Source organism: Dreissena polymorpha, chromosome 10, assembly GCF_020536995.1.
Source record: "Dreissena polymorpha isolate Duluth1 chromosome 10, UMN_Dpol_1.0, whole genome shotgun sequence".
Taxonomy (NCBI): Eukaryota; Metazoa; Mollusca; class Bivalvia; order Myida; family Dreissenidae; genus Dreissena; species Dreissena polymorpha.
The window spans coordinates 69,748,892-69,765,185 of record NC_068364.1 but is presented as its reverse complement, the minus strand read 5'-3'; the positions used below and the strand labels follow the sequence as shown (position 1 = coordinate 69,765,185).

Below are 16,294 nucleotides of genomic sequence, written 5' to 3'. Positions count from 1 at the left end.
TGATCAAATAAACGTTGTTTAATTAGATTGTAAGTGTATGTCTGTTCAGATTGTTCTGTCAGTGTTTCTTGTTCAGTCCAAACATAACTTAACCTAGCTGCTCTAGTATTGATTTGATTTGATAAGCCCAATTTCTTTTGTTGTACGTTATGTTTTGATTTTCGTCATTAAACAGTTATGTATATGCTATTTTTATAAAGCTATCATTTGTACATGATATTATTTTAAACCAATATTTAAATATATTCGAATTTTCGAATGACAGATAAGGGGTATCGTCCTAATTCGCCATATAGTGCTTTTAAATTGGTTGATTTCTTGACACATACAATTTTTCTAAAAAACTTTGTATGAATAATCTCTAATTCTTTTCCAGAATCTTGTCCCCAGATTTCAGCAGAACCGGGGTCACTAATTTATCAAAAAGATTTAATTTTTCTTAAGTTGGGAACTCATATTGGTTTACAACAGATAAAAGTAGATGAAGCGCTCTATTACCGTTTTCTGCTATTGATTTTATCGTTTTATACCAGTTTCCGTTTTTAAATAAGGTTACACCTAAGAATTTGAATGATGTGACGAGTTCTTATGTTTCACCATATAGGGTAAAGCTAAAATTTGTTTGTCGGTTACTTTTTTCAAAAATGACAACTTTTGTTTTGCTTATATTGATTTTCAGTTTATATCTATATAATAGTTTTCTATGTCATTTAACATTAGTTGGGCTGATTTGGGTGAAGTCGAAAATAGGACTTGATCATCGGCATAAGACAATAAAAAGAATTTTATATCGTTGATCGAAATGATTCCTTCAATATTATATATAATATTTTCAATAATGTCATTGACGAAAATCATGAATAGAATGCTTGAGCACGGGTCGCCTTGTTTAACACCGGAGTATGAATTGATGTGTTCGGAAATGTTATTGTTTAGCCTGACGGCTGACTTGACTGATGAATACATGGCTTTGAGTGCAGAAACCATTTTAGAGCTTATGCGTGCATTAATTAGCTTTTGCCATAATAATGAACGATTTATACTGTCATAACATTAAGCATAATCAATAAAAATGCAATATAATTTTTTACCAGAGTTTAAGACTTTATTGATTATTCTGTTCAAAATAAAGATACAGTCGACTGTGCTCTTTCCTTTTTGGTAACCAAATTGGAAGTCAGATATAATTTTTTTTTCATCACACCATTTGGTCAGTCTGTTTAAAAGAATCTGAGAATACATCTTTGATAAGATATTATTTAATGTTATTCCGCGATAATTTTTTGCATCGCTCGGGTCTCCGCCTTTAAATATTGGTGTGATGTAACCCTTTCCCCAGCTCTCAGGATATTGTGCAGTATCAAAAATGTTGTTGAAAATAGTTGCGAGGTGCAGTTTAATAGAATTATATGCTGTTTTAATTATTTCAGCTGAAATATTATCGGGTCCACTAGATTTGCCATTATTGTGTTTGAACACTGCCTGATATATTTCCGACTCAGAAATTGGTGAATCCAGATGGTCTTTAAATTAAATTCTTGTGATTTGTCATTATCAAATATTATTTTTACTTCTTGTTGTTTTGTTTCAGTTTTATTGTTTTGTATGTTAATATTTTTTCTGTACGAAAACTAAAATAAAGCCCAGTATGATCAGAAAATTCGGTCCAATCAAGTATTTCAAATTCATGAATGACATTCCGATTGTACGCGTCGTGGTGTATAATTAAATAATCAGTTACGCTAAGACCACGTGGTGAGGTGAAAGTGTAATTACCCGCTTTATCTCCAGGCATTCGACCGTTAGCTATTATATGGTTGGTTGATTTGCACATGAAAATTAATGCTCGGCCTTGACTGTCAGTCATGTGATCTTCATTCATTCGCTTCGGAATGTGTCCAAAATTTAGTTTATTTAAATTGGTATTAACGTTGTTATAATCATCTAAATGTTTATTGTATTATAATACATCAGATTATAAGCCAGTTCTTGAATTTAAATCTCCTACAAAATCTACTTCTCTCAAGATTTTTGAATTTGGTGGTGGAATGTAAGTACAACAAATATACACATCTTTTTTCCAAATTTAACAGTTTGCTATCTATTTTTAACCATATTATGCCAAAATCATTTACTTTTACGATTGATATCTTATCTTTTAAAGAGGTTTTATAAAAAGACAGAGATACCTCCGGCTTGTCGGCCTTTTTTTACTCCATAAGATTTATGTCCATAACTATGTGTGCTTTCAAAGTTTTGGATATTTAAATTTTGCACTCTTTTTTGTTGGTCCATGTTTCACTTAATCAAATAATATCGTATTGGTTAATATAGTCCAAAAAGTCAATATCACTAAATTTTCGCACAAGTCCATTAACATTCCACGAAATTAATTTAACTTGCCATTGTCCTAATTTGTAATTTCTCAATAAGCGCCGTCGTGTCCCTTGACCAGAAGCTTGGATCCGGCCCATTTGGTTGTTTTGCCAGCTGCTCGTTCTCGGTCAGCTAAGTGTTGTTTGGTCCGTCGTTTTTCGAGTGTGATCCTCGTTTGCTGTATTGCAACGCACTGGTGTAAAGCTCTTAAATCGTAGTTTTTGTCAATTGAGGCTTTGCGTACGTTTTCGCGGTCTGCGTTATGGTGGAATTTAGCCACGATAGGCCTCGTCTTCCCAGGTGTAGCTTTTCCTATACGGTGGACTCTATCGAGTTCGATATTTTTGTCAATCTGCAGTACATCTTTGATTATTTTTGAACGATCTCTTCACAATTTTCTTGGTTTGATGATGTTTCTTTAATTCCATGAAATAGTAGATTTTCTCTGAAACTGTGAAATTCCAATTTGTCAGTGGATTCTTCTATTTGATTTATTTTCGATTGATAATTTTGGATTGTGTTTTCAAATTTTTTTGATTTTTCATTGTACATTCTAATCTGCTTTTCTGACTTTTTTTCAGTTTTGATTTTGTTTCTTCAAACTGTTCATTTATGAAGTTGAAGCTGGTTTCCATTATTCTTATTTGGATTTCTAGTTGCTCTACTTTGAGGGTGATTTTGTTGACTGATTCTTCGATTTTGTCTATTTTTGATACTTGCTGTTTAATTGATTTTATATCGTCTATCAATCCTGCGGCCCATGATGTTTTGAAATGGTTGACATCGTTGATTGAGGCTGCTAATTGGTTAAACGGTGGAGATCCAAACTGGTTGTTAAAAAGCGGTGTTCCTGTATTAAAGTTCATGTTCATATTCCAAAAAGCCTCTTGTAAGCTCGTGTTGTCAAAATTGAAAGATGTTGGTGTATTGGTTAAATATATTCGTTCACTTACACTGTTCGTATCGCATGTATTGTAGACAGTGTTTACGTCGAAACCAGTTTTGCCGGTATTTTCGTGCGATAATCCCGAGCTTTTTTTGGCTGAACATCCGGGCCTGATCGCCACATCGGAAATAGAATTGGCTCATTTGTTAATGCATCTCAAAAAAGAGGTGGCGCCCGTGATTAACGGAAGTGTACTACTACATGTACTGTATCAATTTTTCTTACAGTAACCGCTGGTTTTATTTGGCTTGACGGAAAGAATACATATTCGGGTGCGTATAATATATATCTGTTTAATTGTATATTTTCCCAATCCTTGATATTTTACTACAGATCCCGAAATTTGCAAGATCGTTAACACAAAGCTGATAATTGAAGTAAACTTTGCAAAAGTGTTCCATGCCCAAACTCAGAAAGTCTCGTCATTCTTTTATGTAAAGCCTCACCTGGTATATTACACAACAAAAGGGTAGTAACATGTTAATCTCTATCTAGAATGCCTAGACGCTTAATGCAACATAATACTTAGGGGCCTGGTTTTGTTTTTTTATATCAGAAGGCGTTTAAATCAGTAAATGTGGGTTAGAATGCTTTTATATTAGTAAATGTGGGTTAGAAGGCGTTTGAATCAGTAAATGTGGGTTAGAAGGCATTTGAATCGGTAAATGTGGGTAAGAATGCGTTAAAATCAGTTAATGTGGGTTGGAAGGCGTTTAAATCAGTAAATGTTGGTAAGAAGGCGTTTGAATCAGTAAAATGTGGGTTAGAAGGCGTTTAAATCAGTAAATGTGGGTAAGAAGGCGTTTGAATCAGTAAATGTGGGTAAGAAGGCGTTTGAATCAGTGAATGTGGGTTATGTGGCGTTTAAATCAGTAAATGTGGGTAATAAGGCGTTCAAATCAGTGAATGTGGGTTATAAGGCGTGTAAATATGTGAATGTGGGTTAGAAGGCGTTTTAATCAGTGAATGTGGGTTAGAAAGCGTTTAAATCAGTGAGTGTTGGTAAGAAGGCGTTTAAATCAGTGAATGTGAGTTATGTGGCATTTAAATCAGTAAACGTGGGTAATAAGTCGTTCAAAACAGTGAATGTGGGTTATAAGGCGTTTAAATATGTGAATGTGGTTAGAAGGCGTTTTAATCTGTGAATGTGGGTTAGAAGGCGTTTAAATCAGTGAGTGTTGGTAAGAAGGCGTTTAAATCAGTGAATGTGGGTTAGAAGGCGTTTAATTCAGTAAATGTGGGTTAGAAGGCGTTTAAATCGATGAATGTGGGTTAGAAGGCGTTTAAATCAGTTAATGTGGGTTGGAAGGCGTTTAAATCAGTAAATGTGGGTTAGAAGGCGTTTAAATCAGTAAATGTGGATTAGAAGGCGTTTAAATCAGTAAATGTGGGTTAGAGGGCGTTTGAATCAGTAAATGTGGATAAGAAGGCGCTTAAATCAGTGAATGTGTAGAGGCACGTCATACTACTCGGAATCAACTATAAAGTCATAATTGTTTGTATTAAAGAATCGGATTCAACAAAAAAACAATTTGATACCAAGATGTATCTTATTGAATGCACAAGCAAAAACAACAGACAGCGAATACATATTTCACAAAATATTAAGCGCACGTGCCCATGACGTCATGTAAAGCATTGTATCAGTCAACTGTGAATATGCTTTACAATAATGGACACGTGCTGTGTTCAATCCTTCAATCCTCAGGTGACTGGAGCTGGCGCTTTTCAGACGGCACGCCCATCAATATGACCCAGGGGGCGAGCGGTTTCTGGGTCACAGGTCGGCCCAACGACGGAGACAGGCCGCACTGCCTGCGTCTTTGGGCCCAACAGGGTCATCTACTAGACGACACATCCTGTACTGGATTGTATCCCACAATATGTGAGCGCAACTGAGTGTAACAAATGCCTGGAGGCTCGGGCGGGGCAGGGGGCTTGAAGCTACTTCGACTGCAGAGGCATCATCACATCACATCACCCCTGCAATCATGAACTTTATCGTGCCTCCTCCGAAAGAATGATTAGTTTGTAACTTTTCTGATATAATGGATTATTCTACCTAAAAGGTCATCATTTTAAAATTGAAAGTAAAACAGAAAAGCAATTAAGCAAATACAAACAATAAAATATTGAACTCGATCATCATCTCGCGGTGTATAACGTGCGGCAACCTCACGATTAACAGAGCCCATGCTTTCACTCGCCTCTTTTATAGATGTAACAATGTTATGAAATTGCAGCCGTATTTATTTTACAATTGTATTACAGCAGCCATACATTTGTTTATTGTTATTGAAGATGTTTTGTTATTGTAATTTTAACATAATATGAATATGTCTTTTTAACGCGAATCTTTCAAAAATATTGTACACTCAATATTTGTTTATATTTTGCGGCAAACGCGTTTTTATGTAAATGATAAGAGCTTCTTGTAAACGGACATTCAAATTGCTGTTAAACAATACTTTTATACACAAACATTAAAAGAGCAGTATGCCGTTGGCAATCTCAATTTGAACAATGACAAATCCGATTCGATGTTGATAATTATCAAATGCCGGTGACTTGGCAGAGTATTTAAAGGGGCCGTTTCACAGATTTTTTCATGTATTTAAGTTTTTCATTAAATGCTTTAGATTGGTACATTTAAACAGTGTATCTAAAAATCTCCAGTAAAAAAATCATGATTAAAATTATTACAAAAAACAAAAAACAAAACATATATAACCCTCAACAGGGCTCGAATCACTGACCCCTGGAGTCCTGGAGTAAAAAGTCTCCCATTTAGACCACTCGGCCATCCGTGCTAATCCAATCAGTAATGCATTTTATACTTTATATAAGCAATCCTGGAAGTATCACAAAAAATAACGACAACAACAGAACTCTCAAAATTATTCAATCGTTTCGCGTTGCAACGCTTTATTATTTTCAGGTTTTTGAATCGTCAAAAGATGCACTTAATGGCTATTTAAATGCATGGTAAATGTTCAGTATTACTAAACAGTATATCATAAATACCACATATATCATAACAAAAACGAAAATTTGCGAATCTGAAACAACCTGTTTTTAATATTGTCAATTTACTAAACCGTGAAAAGGATCCTTTAAGGTAATGTTTAAGAGCACGTAACACACATGATTCGTACACATTTCTGTGTATCTTCTTTTTTCAAGGGTAATGAAAAAAATTGCGTATGCTGCGCTTTTAAATAATATCTTTTAATAATCATTGGATTTTTTTTATTTAGCTAGAACCAGCTGTTGTGTTTATGATAAGGAAATAAAAATCATAAATCATCTGTGTTTGTTTAAACCTATTTATTTTAGCTCGATTGCATCGGAAGCCTTTATTTAATATAAATAAACACTCTCGATTCCGTTTCCTGGGCCTAGAACCAGTACTTGGTGCCTTTGGGGGATATCTAAAGAACGCTCGTACGGTGAGGATCGAACCCGTGACCTCCCGGTCGCTAGGCGGACACCATATCCATTACACCACCGACCTTCAAATGTGTTGTCTCATCAGGATCCAAACTGTTTGCTATTCTGATAGTATTCTTTTTTTTTTGAAGAAAATGCTAATTTTAGACATTCGGCAGACGACATTTTAGCAAACAACAAATTACCCAGCATGCAAAGGGCTAAACTCAATCAAGAACTGATATACGCCAAATGTATAGTTAGTTGTTTGTTTTTTAAAGGTTTCAGTTTTAAGGTTATCTCTTTTTTATTCTTCCAAGATAACGTTATTCAAGCGTCTATGATTCAATATCGACGTATTTTCTCTTCATTGTACTGTTGTCGAATTGTTCTCAATGTTTTTTTGCATGCGTATTTGTATTCTTTTAAGAAAGTGATTATTCTCAATACAAATAACAGTGAGTATTCTCAATACAAATAATGTACTACACCGGACAAAGCAAACAGCGCAGAAAACTATGCTGAGTCGGTCAAATATAACTCGGTCGACATTTATCCCGCTAAAAAATAAATAAGATTGAAGTAACGCATTGGTTATGATTGATGTGTTCTGAGAAAACTGGGCATAATGCATGTGCGTAAAGTGTCGTCCAAGTTTAGACTGTGCAGTTCACACAGGCTAATCAGGAACGACACTTTCCGCTTTTATGACATTTTTTGTTTAAATGAAGTCTCTTCTTAGCAAAAATCCAATTCAGGCGGAAAGTGTCGTCCCTGATTAGCCTGTGCGGACTGCACAGGCAAATCTGGGACGACACTATACGCAGATGCATTATGCCCAGTATTCTAAGAACACGACTCAATGAATGGTTCAGGTTGTTGAAAGCTGAAACAAGGCCACTCGTTTATTGTATCTGTTGTTTTATTTTTATAAATAACATAGATGTAAATAGTATTGTTTTAAACAAAACAAAAACAATATATTATAACATGTTATTATGCCTTCGTATGCCATATTTCACTGTACATGAATATCCAAAACACCATCATTTACTGTCAATGTAACTGATAATATATGTTGATATATGTTAAGCAGTATAATATAATGAATGTATATTTAAATAAATACAAACACAATGAACGCGAATATTGGTAATAATTCAAAATGAAATTAAATATCACATGATAAATGCATATTTAAAATATGACACTAAAATTATTATTAGATAGGCTCGCAAATTATAGCGAGGATAAACACAAGTAAATAGGCATAAAGCTACAATAACATGGGCAAAACATGTATGATTAAAGTTCAGGTCGAACCATGTAACGTGCAAAGATTTTTTTCTCGAATCGGACTCAGTAACACTTAATAGAATAACACAACTTATATTGATAAAAATTCATGTTTGTTTCGAAAACGTGCCGTTGCCTACTAAGCGAATGATTCTAACATGAATACTTGTGTATAATTATCTTAAAAATATCTTTTTTTTTTAATGGAAAGAATTCAACTTTAAACAAAACACAGGTCACTTAAAGGCAGTGTAAACTTTGGCCGAAAAAGCAACGAATAAAACCGTGCTCATGTAACGGCATTTTTATATGTGGGTTTTTGCGATTCATATAAAACTTATTTGGGAGACAATGGAAAAAGCCAACATTGAAAAACTCCCACAATCTCATGTGTATATACAATAATATTTCGTATAATTTACAAGAATGTATAACGTATGTAAGCAATCATATAAATGATTTGTAAAATAAAAAACTTTTTGCACGTATTGATATCTGTGTACCCAAAATAGTAACATTATGTGTTTACTGCAGACCGATTTCAGTGCACCTTTTATGGTATTTTGTTCGGTAAGATAATAATAAGAAACTATTTCTTAAAAATATGAAGTGTTGGACATTAATCAAGTGTTGCCATGGTCACGAACGATTGAGAAAACAAGCGTCTGTATTTACGGGCTCGTCACAAAAGCAATTTTTGAGCAAAATATACACGTGTTTATGTCTACATGAACAATTATCTGACACGTGTTGTAAAAAAGGCAATGTCAGAATTTTCAAACGCTGATAATTACCAACCCCACCTTTTGACGTCATATCCTATAGTGCATACGTACCGAACACTGCGTATTCATTTCTGTATTTTAACGAGTTTACATTTAAACCTATCGGGCTGTAAGACCGCGCCTGCGGAAAACAGATTCGGGTCATTGGAAAGTAGTTCCGTGTCCACTGGCGGAGTAATATCATAATGTTGCACCATGGTCGTGACGAAAGCGAATATTCGCGTCATCGCAAAGTCGTACCCAACACAAATCCTTCGACCGACTCCAAGCGGAATAAGCCTGAAAAATATAATCAGCACCAATATTATGTTCATAGTATGAAACCATCAGCGTAAAAAACATCAAGAGTGGTATACAACCCAAACTGTAGTGTTATAATGTATGGCGTATTCGGGCAAATGGGGGTTCTAAAGATAGCATCACGTACGCTTTCATAAACTTGTGTTCCTTCGGTAACAATTTCCCGTCGTCATCCAGAAATCGCTCGGGTTTGAAACTCCATGGCTCCACCCAAATGTGGTCGTCATGAAGCGCCGACCAGAGGTTACCCCACACCATAGTGCCCTTTTCGATGGTGTAGCCCGCCAGATCTACGTCCCCGGCGGAACTGAAATGAGTATATGTCGCAACGGTGTAGTGGCTACGGTGTCTGCCTAGAGACAGGGAGGTCAATGATTCGTAGCAAATGTGGAAGCTTCTTTAGATGTCCCCAAAAGACCTCCAGTACTGACACTACCAATAAGATTTAGTCTTTCGATGCATTCGAGATAAAATGCCGCTCAGCCATATCGACAAGAAAGAGAATACCGTTTACATCGTATTAATACTCGCTCTTTATCTCGAATTGTGTGTCCTTTTGTTCGTAATACGTCTCCACAAACAAAACAATCATATTTCCGATTATCCTTTTATCCAGCAATTAACGTGTTGTAATAATAGCAAATGATTGATGAAATGTTTGAATACAAAACAAAAGACAAAGCGAAGGCTGCTGAAATTAAAAAAGAAACGGTTAATTCGGATGCATAACTTTAAATAGGAAATACACACTATCCGGAAACTTCTTTTGTTTTATTGTAGTTGTCATAATTGGGTTTCTATGTTCATCCGATAAAATATCATTTAAACGTTCGATATACTTTGTAATAGTATTTGAAATGCGTAAATAGAATTATTGCTTTTGATATATTGAATTCCTTTGGCACTTGCCTTAAATAAACAGTTGTTGGATTTAAACAAACATTGATTTAGTAATTTATTGTGACAGTTAACATAATGGACCACATTATCATAGCAACTCACAGCACCATAATAAACAGACACATATTTACACATATGAATGAACGCGAGACAAAAATACGGTGCATCGGTTTGGAAAGAACCAAATTTTAACATGTACGTCTACATTACCTACCAGTAATGACTGACGATTGGCACAACGCATGACAGACGTAGCGTCTCCATGACGACGGCCCTGCAGTATGGCAACCCGTTCATATCCGCCTGCGTCACGAGGGCGGCCGGATGAACCACTGCGCGCAATTCTTGTCGCATCCTGTCTTGGCAGGCGGGATTGTGTAACAGATTCAAGATGACGGCCAACACAGAGTTGGTTGTGGAAACTAAGCCTTCATTGTGCAAAAAACAAGGAATTTCCGTTTTTTTTAACAGCGTAAACAGTGCATACAAGTGAGACGCTAGAAAGGTCAACAGAATAAGCAATCAACAGCAATGAACAGCAAAGCCTATATGAGTCGTGTTCTGAGAAAACTGGGCTTAATGTATGTGCGTAAAGTGTCATCCCAGATTAGCCTGTGCAGTCCGCACAGGCTGATCAGGGACGAAACTTTCCGCCTTCTTTGGTTTTTTGCTAAGAAGAGACTTCATTTAAACGAAAAATGTCATTAAAGCGGAAAGTGTCGTCCATGATTAGCCTGTGCGGACTGCACAGGTTAATCTGGGACAACACTTAACGCACATGCATAATACCCAGTTTTGCAGATTTAGACTCATGTAAACTAAGCCTGGAACTTCATCTCAATTACCGATCAATTAGCATAATAGAAACGTTCAAGATTTGCTTTTATGGTCATGCGGCCATGGGTCCGCAGGCTTGCATCTCTCAATATAATATGGTGGTGCTATATAAATTTATTTATTTATTTGTTTCGATAACAGATTAGTGGGTGTTAATGATACACACAGCCCATAAAGTCGGATGATCTCTGGTTAGCTAAGGGGAGTTATAACATAAGTTACGTATACAATCAAAGCATTGAACGCTGTAAACCGGCGGCTCGTCTTTCATAAAGTTTATATCCAGGCCCGTAGGCAGGGTTTTGAAAAGGGGGGTGCGAATTCTCCTAGAAAATTTTGAAAATGAAACGTAAAATCTTGCATACTGGTAACTTTTTATCTGTATTTAGAGACTGAAGTTATAGAGCATATTTATATGAAAATTCACTTTCATTGACCATACTCAGTGACTGATGGACATGAATATGATATAACATGCATGAATTCCCCACTATCGTTTTTCAATAACCACCTTTTACGATCAGTCACGGAAAAAAACACGGTAAAAATGTATACGGTGTTTAGAATGAGCGCCAACACTTTGTTTACATATGAATCTACAAATTTATAGAATGTAAAATCAACATTAAAAACAGTGTAAAATATCATTATTTCTTGGAATCTTGATAAAATTGGTGTATTAAAACATTCCAAAATTCTACCATTCTTAAATCAAGCAAATTAAAAGGAAATATTTGACTTTTTTCAAAACAATTGTTTGTCCGCTACTATGGATAGTACCAGAGGCCTAACATTGCTCTAAACGTGCTAATAGTGCATTGTACAACAAACACTGATTTATAAAACTTGGTCTTCTCTAACCTGCATCAATGCTAAACAGAAATCAAAATGGTATAACTGGTTACTTTAAAAAAAAACTATTTTAACCAATTAATTATCTGCAATGTATTTCTAAACGAATTTCAAAAACATATAACAAATAAGGCTTCATAAAGACCCTATAACCTCAAACTGCTGGCCCTATGGCCTCAACGTCCTTTACAAAAAGATGAACTTATTTGCGCATTATGCTCAAGATCCGTCACAGATTATGGACATTAAACGTTAACGTCCACCTGATCATATGCTATAGCGTTTTAAATTCATTTTAACAACTGTTTAAGAGTAGGACATATTTTAAAGTGTCAAGTTTGACATAATTGAAACATTGTGGAAAGTTATTATGTGGAGCTATCTTGGTAATGACTTCATCGAGAAATGAATTTTATGGTGACCTGTCGGTAGCCTATTGAATTCTACATCATTGTAACGCTTGAATACAAAGACTCACTGCATTTCGGGTAAAAGAGAAATAACTGTTTTTGAGTCGAATAAAGTTGGCTGCAACTTATAGTACATTTTTTACTCGTCTAAAATCATTGGCTGCGAACGCACCCAACGCACCCCTGGCTACGGGTATGATATCTGACTGCAGAATGTTTCAAATTTAGGTTGGTTTTATTGGCATTATGTTTTTTTTTGTTTTCTCATTTAACAGTTTGAATATTTCGACAATAGGTACATGATTAAAAACAGATCCCGTCAACTAATAACAAGCTTGTATCGAGCTAGTGAGATCCTCTGGGACCAGTTACCTCCCTTGCTTAAAGCAATTGAAGACAGTGTAACAATGGAAGGCTTATTGCGCATGCGCGATATGAAAAGCGATAGATTTTAAGTAAGTACAAAACCAGGGCGACCAAACGCTCACCGACCTGCCCCAATGGTGTCCAGAATTGTGGCTCGTACCATGTCGTCTGTCAGCCAGGACTCGCCGTTGGCTCTTATCTCTTTTTCCTGGATAGCGAAACACGTGTCAACAAGTCCCCTTTCCTTCCCCTTCACGTACGTCTCCTAGAAGATATATAACAAAACCATCATTAATATCGAAACAGATGTCAATAGTCACCGCTTATATATATATATATATATATATATATATATATATATATATGGATATATATTAAAAAATGATGAAAAACGTGTCCACTAGTCCATTCCCTGTACGTATGTTTTCGTAGTAGAGATATAACACAAACATCATCAGTGGTTAAACACCTATCAACAGTCCCCGCTTCTTTCTCTTAACGTATGAGATGTAACACACGCTTTATAAATTTAACACAACGCAATCAAGAAACAAATGTCAACAGTGTTAACTCCCTTTTAGCATGTCTCAAGGTAGACATATAGAAAAAACAACACCATCAATGGTGCAATACGTGTCTATAAGTCCGCACTCTTTCTCCTTTACGTACGCCTCCAGGTAGACATAAAGCACGCGTGTCAAAAGTTCCCGCTTCATTCAACTGTTCCCCTGTGCGCACGTGTCCTAGTAGAGATACAGCACAGACGTAATTAATGGTTAAACACCCGCTTCACATCCAATGCTTTCGCAAGACTGTAACATTTTTAATCCCTTTTGATACGTTGGTAACCATCACTTTGTTAAAATTTCCCTCCCCGAGCAAACCTTTTCCACGTACAAGAACTACACCACAGACCTATCCGCAAGTGTTCTTTTCACTAAACTAAAAATACTTCTCTAACCTCTAAATTACCCACAGAAAGATCCTTGTAACCTTTTAATAATTTATTCAAAACACCCTTATATGTAAAGGGTCATGACATAAGGATTTTTTCACATATATATAACCACCCAACAAAGCATCGGTAAAGCATGTCTCAACTATGTCCTATGCCGAGGCTATACGAGTCTTAACTCATTTATGCCGGGCGTCTTGAAAAAATGCCTTGGCAAACAGCGTATACCCAGATGAGACGCCGCATGATGCGGCCTCTCATCAGGGTCTGCGCTGTTTGCTTAAATGAATTTCTGTAAGAAAAATTCTAAATATAGAAATAAATATACTATACATCCCTAATTTTGGAAATAAATTGATCCAATTTAGAAAGATGAGAGAATCCACTAGGCATAAATGGGTTCAAACCATATAAAAAATACAGTTACATACACGTGTGGTGTCCAGATACCGCGCCAGAAGCACGTCTCTCTTGGCAAGAACCTCCCGGAAGAGGACACCGACCTTCACCGGAAGGTGGCGCAGGAAGGGGAAGTTCTTGAGAAGACTCTCCACGGAAGGGTTCAGCAGCCGGTTTGACCAGTCTACAAAGTCCCACATAAGCTTCACGTCTCCGTCTTTTACCTCACCGGAAATCTGCGAGACACAACAACGGTTGCTATTGTTTCGGTTGCTATGGCGGCGGCAAATGAAGTTCAATGCATTTTATTTACAAAGAACCGAAGACAAATACTATGCAGTTCTCATCCGGATGTGGTTTTACAGATATTAATTAAGATTAATACATTTAAAGGAAAATATTAACGATGTTCAAGGGATTTTATTTTACACTCGAAGCAACGCGAATAAAAAGAGAGACAATGCAAACAAAAGTGGTATAAAGCAATGGTAATACGTTTTAATTCAAATCAAGGCATGTTATGAGACAATGGGGGTACTAACAATACAAATAACGCTATTTAAGGCATAACAACGCAAAATAAGAATGACGATCCAACTTAAACAAAAAGGAGTCTCTTTAGAAAACACATTTAATTACCAGTTTTGATGTGACCTCTGCGAATAAGGTATGCAGATCGTCTGCGGGGTCGAAGTCGTTTGAACCGTGTTTCCCGAGCATCTCCAGCATCTTCCTGCAATCTCCCGCCAGAGCAGACGGTACCATGGCGGGCCGTAGCCCTAAGCTCATTACTTCCTTAATCCGGAACGTGAGGTCCCTGCAGGGCCCGAGAAGCACGTCTGCGTGTCCGTACACCAGGTACGTGCCGTAGAAACCTGAAAAGGGAGACAATATGTGTCATAGAAACCTGACAAGGGAGAAACTATGTGCCGTAGAAACCTAACAAGGGAGACACTATGTGCCATAGAAATCTGACAAGGGTGACACTATGTGCCATTGAAACCTGACAAGGGAGACACTATGTGTCATAGAAACCTGACAAGGGAGATACTATGTGACACAGAAACCTGACAAGGGAGACACTATGTACCATAGAAATCTGACAAGGGTGACACTATGTGCCATAGAAACCTGACAAGGGAGACACTATGTGCCGTAGAAACCTGACAAGGGAGATACTATGTGCCATATAAACCTGACAAAGGAGACACTATGTGCCATTGAAACCTGACAAGGCAGACACTATGTGTCATAGAAACCTGACAAGGGAGACACTATGTGCCGTAGAAACCTGACAAGGATGACACTATGTGCCTTAGAAACCTGACAAGGGAGACACTTTTTGCCATAGAAACCTGACAAGGAAGACATTCTGTGCCATAGAAACCTGACAAGGGAGACACTATGTGCCATAGACACCTGACAAAGGAGACACTATGTGCCGTAGAAACCTGACAAGGGAGACACTATGTGGCGTAGAAACCTGACAAGGGAGACACTATGTGTCATAGAAACCTGACTATGGAGATACTATGTGCCATAGAAACCTGACAAGAGAGTTACTATGTGCCGTAGAAACCTGACAAGGGAGATACTATTTGCCATAGAAACCTGACAGGGGAGACACTATGTGCCACAGAAACCTGACAAGGGAGACACTACGTGCCATAGAAACCTGACAAGGGAGACACTATGTTCCATAGAAACCTGACAAGGGAGATACTATGTGCCATAGAAACCTTACAAGGGAGACACTATGTGCCATTGAAACCTGACAAGGGAGACACAATGTGACATAGAAACCTGACAAGAGAGACATTATGTGCCGTTGAAACCTGACAAGGGAGACATTATGTGCCATTGAAACCTGACAAGGCAGACACTATGTGCCATAGAAACCTGACAAGGGAGACACTATGTACCATAGAAACATGACAAGGAAGATAATATGTGCCATAGAAACCTGACAAGGGAGACACTATGTGCCATAGAAACCTGACAAGGGAGACACTATATACCATAGAAAACTAACAAGGGATACACTATGTACCATAGAAACCTGACAATGGATACACTATGTGCCATAGAAACCTGACAAGGGAGACATTATGTGCCATAGAAACCTGACAAGGGAGACATTATGTGCCATAGTAACCTGACAAGGGAGACATTATGTGCCGTATAAACCTGACAAGGGAGACATTATGTGCCATGGAAACCTGACAAGGGAGACATTATGTGTTATAGAAACCTGACAAGGGAGACACTATGTGCCATAGAAACCTGACAAGGGAGACACTATGTACCATAGAAACCTGACAAGGGAGACATTATGTGCCATAGAAACCTGACAAGGGAGACACTATGTGCCATAGAAACCTGGCAAGGGGGACAATATAAAGATGGGGAACTCCAGCTGCTGGGGCAGAATTGCATTCTTATT

The 16,294-nt window shown here is 37.0% G+C and overlaps 2 protein-coding genes across 5 annotated transcripts in view; one reads left to right on the top strand and one right to left on the bottom strand.

Annotated features, from left to right (window-relative positions):
* Positions 1 to 6,628, top strand: part of LOC127849350 (type-2 ice-structuring protein-like) — a 196,128-nt gene extending 189,500 nt beyond the window's left edge. Inside the window, exons 6-7 of one of the 3 annotated variants that reach the window (XM_052382088.1) lie at positions 3,550 to 3,594; positions 5,031 to 6,628. In XM_052382088.1, the coding sequence (XP_052238048.1) occupies positions 3,550 to 3,594; positions 5,031 to 5,221 (236 nt within the window). In that variant the 3' untranslated portion in view covers positions 5,222 to 6,628. The remainder of the gene's footprint in view (positions 1 to 3,549; positions 3,595 to 5,030) is intronic. The other 2 variants (XR_008034859.1, XR_008034858.1) reach the window with 2 other exon arrangements.
* Positions 1 to 16,294, bottom strand: part of LOC127849342 (uncharacterized) — a 213,431-nt gene that overhangs the window by 164,130 nt on the left and 33,007 nt on the right. Inside the window, exons 4-9 of one of the 2 annotated variants that reach the window (XM_052382071.1) lie at positions 14,491 to 14,726; positions 13,884 to 14,087; positions 12,624 to 12,762; positions 10,247 to 10,460; positions 9,260 to 9,439; positions 8,851 to 9,111 (exon numbers count right to left, since the gene is read on the bottom strand). In XM_052382071.1, coding sequence (XP_052238031.1) covers positions 8,898 to 9,111; positions 9,260 to 9,439; positions 10,247 to 10,460; positions 12,624 to 12,762; positions 13,884 to 14,087; positions 14,491 to 14,726 — 1,187 coding nt within the window. In that variant the 3' untranslated portion in view covers positions 8,851 to 8,897. Of the gene's footprint in view, positions 1 to 7,652; positions 9,112 to 9,259; positions 9,440 to 10,246; positions 10,461 to 12,623; positions 12,763 to 13,883; positions 14,088 to 14,490; positions 14,727 to 16,294 lie in introns of those variants that run through there. The other variant, XM_052382070.1, reaches the window with a different exon arrangement.